The following is an 8057-nucleotide window of genomic DNA, read 5'->3' as shown; positions in this document are numbered from 1 at the left end:
CATCTCATTCTTCCTGACTTTTTTGTGAAAAATCTGTACAAGATGGTGAAAAATGGATATCATTTCGGATTCAGTGTATAGGAATTACCGTAGAACATGTAAAATATTCAAGACAATAAAACCATCACAGGCCTGTGTTGTATATATATACTTGTAATAGCATCTTGCTTTAATCTGCTTTATGTACACACACACTCAAATTCTGATAGAATTATGTGTTTTGAATGCACATACTTCTGCAGAAAAATGTACAAAGTCTTTTCAAAATTTGAAAGATCTTTTATATTTCAAAATATTCATCAATCAACTTATTTAATGGATACTGAATTTGATTACAGATTGTACAACTATTCTATCCGATTTTTAAATAATAAGAGTATTTTACTCTGCAAAATTTTTCCAAGAAACACAGTTTATAACACTCCTAATAATTTCTCTCTATTTTTACTTTGATATAGCCTTGAGATTTTTCTTGTATATTTTACCTTATAAACATTATTCCTTAAACACTTTATTCATACATTATCAAACAGCAACAACTTGGGTACCAAAATTTACAAAATAATACTTTAACAAGTAGTATTTCATCTTTTACTTCTACACAAGAAAATATTTAAAAACTACAACTAAGAAACTACAGGAAATTTACCACAAAGTAAAGCACCAGAAAACTCAGAAAAATTTATTTAACAAAGAAAAAATATTGAAAAAACAAATGGACAATTAAATTTTGAATGCCAGTTTAAAAACTTGATTTTTTGAAATCTACAGAGTAACAGAAACTATATGCATAGAATGACTGGATATTGAAACAACTATAAAAACTGAAAGCTAACCTCTAAACACTACTTGGGTGGCATAAAGTAATCACACCTTCTAATTGTTGTTTACTCACAACCATTCATTTTTTTTTTCATCCATTAACAGTAACAGAACTTCTTTTTTCTTTGTTTAAGAGAGAAAATATCACATGAAAAGGATGTTTTGCCTAACACACACACACTCTCACTCTGTTGAATCCTTATTAACAAGTCTATTGTTGAACCCTTTAAAAAAATCTCTGTTAGTACAACATTAATGCTTAGTTTTTGAGAGTGAGTAGATATCTAGACAAAATTAGTTGAGAAGAGAAACAAATACTATGGAGAAATTTTTTACTTTTCAATTCTTTGTGTATAAAAAGCTGTGTGTAAATTCAGTGATAACTAAATACAACTACATGTGAAGATCTTTAATTATTACGTTTAAAATTTCTCTAATAAGGTTTGAAGGCACATGAATTACACATATATTTCAAAATATTCATTACTCAAGTTATTTAATGGATACTGAATTTGACTACAGATTTGACAACTGTTCTATCCGATTTTTTAGATAACAAGAGTATTTTACTCTGCAAAACTTTTCTAAGAAACACAGTAGCTTTTCTCTCTTTTTTTTACTTTGTTATTGCCTTGAGTATTTTCTTTTCTATTTTATCTTATAAACATTATTCCTTAAACACTCTATTCATGTACTATCAAATAAGAACAACTTATGTGTGTTTTGTATACTAATATTAATACATACACACATATATATATATTAACGACAGTACACAAAACTGTTGAAGATTGTTTTTATAAGGTAATATTTCGTCAGACATTTGTGTAATTTAGATGTGAAGCTTCCATTTTTATAATTGTGTAATATAAGTAAACAGAGTATCAAAAGTGAAATGATATTAGGTTGAAGCTTTGACATGAAGTTGATCATAAAAAAAAAGTTCCAACCTAGTAATATGGTTAGTCCTTAAATAAACCTATATATATATAGTTTATTCTTATAGCCTGAAAAATTCTAGTATTAACAATAACAAACACACAGTTTCAATGTGTGATTTGATGTTAGTTTATACAAATAGTGAAACAATATAACTTCATCAGTATAAATTTAATAAACAGTGACATCAACATAATGATAAATGATTCACAGTTCATTAATATGAACACCAAAATATTAGCAGGTTTGAAAATCTCTGATATTGGTAATATGAAAAAAGATTCACTCTAAAGGCTGGAAAGAAAGGAGGACCAAGAAACAGTAACATTATTCAACAAAGTTTTGTATATGTTTGCATATACCCAATTACAAATCTAAATTATGGTAGATTTGTCCAGGAAAAAGACCAAGTACAAAGCAACTTTTTATCTAGCTAGAGGGTTGAAAATTTCCATAAACAGAAAATGAGTCCACAAGTTCCAGCGCCACTTCATAACAGAACTTGTACTGTTCCTGAAAACAAAGGAAGAAAAACCAAAAGTACAAGTTACTATTTGTCATAAACATTTGTTACATTAAGAATACAGTAAATTGACTTGCAAAAGTGTCAAAAATACTTAGACGTCTTCTTTTACTATACCCCAATGAAGGTAAGAATACTACTAACTTATTGAAATTAGAATAATGCATAATATTCATAAACAATCTAGTGATTTACTTTGCACATGCAAGTCCTTAAAAAGAAAAAAAAAAGATTCAGCACAAATAACATTTCCTGATGAATACATTGTTTGTTGTATTTTCTCCTTTTACTAACACATCCAATAACACAAGAACAGTTATATTTTTATCAGTACATAGTGTTTTCTTACAACTGTTCAGCCTCGAAGTATATCATTTTGGACTCAGCTGTATATGTTCTCCAGAAGAAATGAACCTAAACTTGTGTTCCTGTCTGTATAATAGTGCTCTGTTCTAGGTTAAGTTAAATTAAATATAGTAGGGTTTTACTGTATTTACTGAAGCAAAATTTGACTAATTAATCAAATCTTCATCAATCACTAGCAAAGCATTTATATGAAAATGTGATGTATGTTACTAGCCTGCCTATAAGCCACTTTAATGATAAAACAATGTACATCATTAACTGACAAATGAAGTGGATGATAGCCTGATGAATATTACTAGCTAATACATCAACTAAGTGATAATATTGTGTATATTGTTAGCTTAGAAGTTGAGCAGGTGATAACATGATGAGCATCAGTCCATATTTTAATTGAAAGATATTATGATGTACAACACTAACTTAAATGCCAACTTAATGTTTAATATTACAAGCTTTTATATTTAATGAATGATAACATGGTGTGCATTACTAGCTAATATGTTAACTGGATAATAAAGTGATGTACATAACTAATAAATAAGTTAGCCAGCTGATAACATGATATACATCTTTAACTAGCAAATGCACACCAGTTAACTAATAATACAATGTACATCACTAATTAAAACCTGATTTGATTAGTAAAGATTTATACTGATATAGTTAATAGATCAATTTATAATTTAATGCACATCAGTAGATAATTAGTTAACAGAAAATTTATAAAAAACTATTAAACTACTGTCACCAGGTTTGGTTTCACACAAAAACTTTATACAACATATTTCACTTGTAAATGAAGAAACAAAAACATAAAGCAGAAGCTCAACATAAACAAAATAAGATGATTAGCAATACAACATTTGTATTCTTTATAATCCAACTATTTCTTATAATTTATTTAGGTAAAAGGACAAACAGTGATGAACTACTAACCATGCAAGAAATAAATTCTGGGCGGTTGTTTCGAATCCATTTGACTACTTGGAAGACATCTACAAGCTGTTCTGTTTTTATTTGATCACAAACAGAACTAGTGGCACAAAACAGGCCACATCTACTTGCACCATTCCTGGTAACAAGACAACATTTATAAGTTACAGAAAACAATAAAATTGAATAAATAAATAAAAATTCATAAACAATTATTCACAACATCAACCAAGTATATAAAAAACATATAAAAAGAACAACATCAATGCTTACAATGACAATAAAGTAAACTCTATCATGCAACTAACTAACAAATTAAATTCCTTGACATTATATTTACTTTTCATATTGCAGTTAAAGTTTTAATTGTTGTCTAGACAACAGTACATGGCTTTACCACAGACCAAGAGAAAGGTCCACTAATTGGTAGTGCAATGAATATCAAGTAATACAGTATAGGTCTGTTACTTTGTAAACTGTGACTGAGTTTGTCTTGAAGAAAGAGTTAAAACACAAAAATGCACAACTACAAACTACAATCTTTAATATCAAAATAAACAGACAGAGACAAATCCGATAAACTAAAACAAAACAAGGGAAGGCGTGTCTGTGATGAATGTGTTTGAGTGGCAAGAGTGGCTCTCTTACACTATGAGTCAAGCGCAAAGGCAGGGTAACCATTACCAGATTTGCTGATAGAAAAGAAAGCTGCCTATTTTGGGACATCACAAGCTATCTTTCCTGTAGGAGAACTCAGTTAATGGCAAGTTAGTGAACCAGGTCACAGGTACAATTAGAATGAAGTAGAGTTAGATGTGTTTACTTTAGTGACTTTCTAATCCAAATAAAACTGAAAGAAAAACAGTATGCGGTATGTCACTAGAAACTGGGTTTTGAGACCCATGTTGGGCAGAGCACAGATAGCCCTTTGTGCTTAACTACAAACAAACAAGCAGTCTTGTATAACAGCAATAATGATAAAAGTGAATTTTTCAAATTGATTTCTGTTTCACATTTCCTTATTTTGTATTGTTTAAAGTCCAAAACTCATAAACATAAATCATGGGTATAACAGAACATTGAGTATCAAATATTAAAGCACATAATAAAACTATGCTTTTGACAGGGATAAAGACAGAAAGGTAAGAAAACCTACATGCAGTGTACAGTGATTGGACCTCCTTTTGTATGTCGGTACCACCTTTCAACGTGGTTCAACAGTGCCAACATGGAAGTAGCATTAGTAGGTAACACTTCTTCCTGGTCCCAATCCGTATACTGAAGCTGAATAATTTTGAGTGGCTCTTCACTGGGCTAATATAAAAACAACAATGTACTTATTACATGCCAAAACAATTTAACAACAACTTTTAACCAGACTTCTACCTTCACAACAATTATAATTCTTATATCTTAAATTGTATATGAATGGTAATTATTCTCTGTGTATTCTTCAGCTGTTTGTTCCATTTAAAAGCAAAGTCCATAACCTTTATGAACATACAGTAATAAATAAAACCATTTTTAAATGGTGTATTTGGAAATGAGTTTGGTAGAGGAGATTTTCTATCACTAATAAACTTACATTATGCTGGATGAAGTGATGAAGAAGTAAATTACATCAAATTGTTTCTCAAAATTTTTATAGAACAATTTGGACATAAACAAAATTGATATATTATTCAAAGATTCTAGCAATGTTTGTCATTCACTTGTAGAAATCATTCTTAACATTATTAAGAACTCTAGTAAGTTTAGTTTTGTTTTTGGCTCAAGCCATATCCACAAAGCATTGCTGGTATGATATCAATACCTTAAAACAAACCTTATTATACTGGGAATTAAATTTGCATTAACATATGCTCAAATTAGCTAAGATTAAATGACTTTTACCAGAATTGAATTCTTCAACTTTGCTATTTGATATTCCAAATAATTTCTGGACGTGCATAAAGTTTCACTTCTAAAAGATATATAGTTTGTTTACAAACCGGTTGGGAGTTTATCCACAGTGGATTAAATAACTGAATAAGATGACTATAGTTTCATTAAATGGTAGATAAGTGGAAATATTGTTAATCTTTTGATTTATAATTAATTGACAAGACTGTTGGCTACTGTTCTCTTTTTTAATGGCATGTTAATGTAGGCTTTCATATCAGAAAGTTACAATCTATTTTAAAGTTTGACCCCTAACACTTTTGTATATTTATAACACATTTTGACACTTTTTTTACTATTCACTGAATGACAATACAACTGGTGTCATTTGAATAATTTTAAGACATTTTTAAATAAAATTTTAACATCAGTAGCACACAGTACACAAACAATGATGTATATATGTATGTACAAAATCTACTATAATCAACTGCATATGCATTCAAATTCATGCATGTTTAGAAACAGCACTCAAAAGGCGTTGTTAATATAATGTTTCATTAGTTAACTTCCAAAGTACAGGGAAAAATCCAAGCAATGAAGAACAATAAAAAGGAGTATATACACATATAAATAAACCAATGCAAATTTTTTCAAAATTTTACCTTTTCAGAATGCAAGTACAGGAATATAAAAGTTAAAATATACAGTACCTCATATATCATAATTTAAACATCTACCAATTCAAAACACAAATGAAAATTTACCTGGTTGTTGTTTATTAGTTTCATAATTCGAACCACAAGTGTACCCTGATCTTCAAATGTCACAATTTGTACTTCAAATGGTCCAAAGGTTGAACAACCTTCATTAGGCCAGTACTGCCCAACATCCTATGAAGTAGAAATACATATTTTAGGAATAAGTCTTATTGAATGAAACATACCTATTACTTATCAAATTAAATTATGAAAGTATTGAGCAAGAGTGTTTTACTTCATATGACCACATATACTAGCAAATACGCAGTAACTAGTATAAGATAGTTTTGAATGTGATTAAAATCAAGAGAAAACCTTTCAAAAAGTTAAATAATAATCACACAATGCTGTAGTGTCTCAAGATTTTAACAAAACTGTAAATGCTATTTCAAACATTAAGTTGATTTTAATGTCACAAATTACTATTTTACACAATAATATACAAGTTTAATAATAATACTTCTGATGACATGTATTATCAATAATCACTTATATATACAAAACATACTATATATTCAATGAACACCTACATTCAAACAAAGAATAAATCTTCAACAATTTTACCTGTAATTTTTCATTACTAGATGAGACCTTAGAGGACTTTAGTTGCTAAATATCAGGAATTTTTACTCTCCTAGAAAGTATACTCACTGAATTAGTTTTAAAAAACATATTCTGATTCAATGGATACTTGCTTACACTCAATTAAAAAAAATAACAATTTATCACTAGATGTTTCTATTATGGACATAAAAAAATTCCTCTTTAAGAAATGTCTTTGTCAGGTAAAACAAGAATATATCTTCAAAAACTGGATACACACATACACATTTTAAAAGACTCATTACTCACACATAATAGTAACATACTTGAAAGGGCTGTTTTTATACATACAAAAAAACTTAAAGACATCATGCTTACATACAAAGAGTATATATTCTTAAGGATTTCTTGCTCATAAACAACAAGAAGAAATATTCTCAATATACTGGTCATGTATGAGAATGTATCTTCAAGGATTGCTTACTGACACATACGAATGCATTTCCATGAATTGCTTGTTCAGATACAAGAAGAATAGAACTTCATGAGTTGTTAGCTAATACAATCAGAGACTGCATATTGAAGCACTCTTGAAGTGCTATTTGCTCAAAAATGAGAAAATTCATTTTCGTAACATGCCAGATGAAGTAATAAATTTGAGTTAAACTGTTGTTAATAAACACTACTTACTAAAAGATTTTCAGATCGACTATAATCATTGAGCATTACGATCATTGAAGATCGCATGTCATAAATCAGTCGCCAGAAGTCCACAATAGTGTGCTTAAGAGGCATATGAGTGACTAAAAAGGCATTTTTATGTTTGTAGCCCTGAAACAAAAATAATACACAGTTTAGTCAGATTTGGAGCATATGAAAAACCTTCATATTCTAAGCTAAACATATTTCATGTGTATTATGGCCATCAGCAGTAAAGATAAATAAAAAAGTACAATTATAAAGGCACAAATTATTGCAAACAGACCATAATGGTCTTCTATACCTAAAATAAATATAAAGGAATATACCTGAAGTAGTTTTCACTATTTTTGTTACATCCTATTGTGTAAATTTTCCTCATTTAATTATCTTTTTTAGTATTTATTTATTATATTACATTACATAATTTCTTAACATTACAATTAATTGTTAAGATCTTCCTATAGATGCATTTGTTATATATCCATCTAGTGATCAAAAGGTCAAATAAACTGGTTAAATACATGCTTCATATAAAAATCACAAAGGTAAACCAAAGTATGCAAAACAATGCATTCTAAAGAACATAG

General features: G+C 28.8%; 1 protein-coding gene across 1 annotated transcript; it reads right to left on the bottom strand.

Moving 5' to 3' along the window:
- Window positions 1-137: 137 nt before the first annotated feature.
- Window positions 138-7626, bottom strand: LOC106475951 (receptor-type tyrosine-protein phosphatase mu-like; the record flags this gene model as incomplete). The annotated part of the gene is made up of 5 exons (XM_013936625.2): window positions 138-2274; window positions 3587-3722; window positions 4740-4897; window positions 6232-6357; window positions 7459-7626. Coding segments are annotated over 5 exons (672 nt in total), but the record flags the coding sequence as incomplete, so codon positions are not given.
- Between the last annotated feature and the right edge of the window lie 431 nt (window positions 7627-8057).

The sequence above is a fragment of the Limulus polyphemus genome, unplaced genomic scaffold, assembly GCF_000517525.1.
Source record: "Limulus polyphemus unplaced genomic scaffold, Limulus_polyphemus-2.1.2 Scaffold9504, whole genome shotgun sequence".
In the NCBI taxonomy this organism is placed as follows: Eukaryota; Metazoa; Arthropoda; class Merostomata; order Xiphosura; family Limulidae; genus Limulus; species Limulus polyphemus.
Note: the sequence above shows the minus strand (reverse complement) of the source record. Positions and strands in the feature narration are given on the sequence as shown.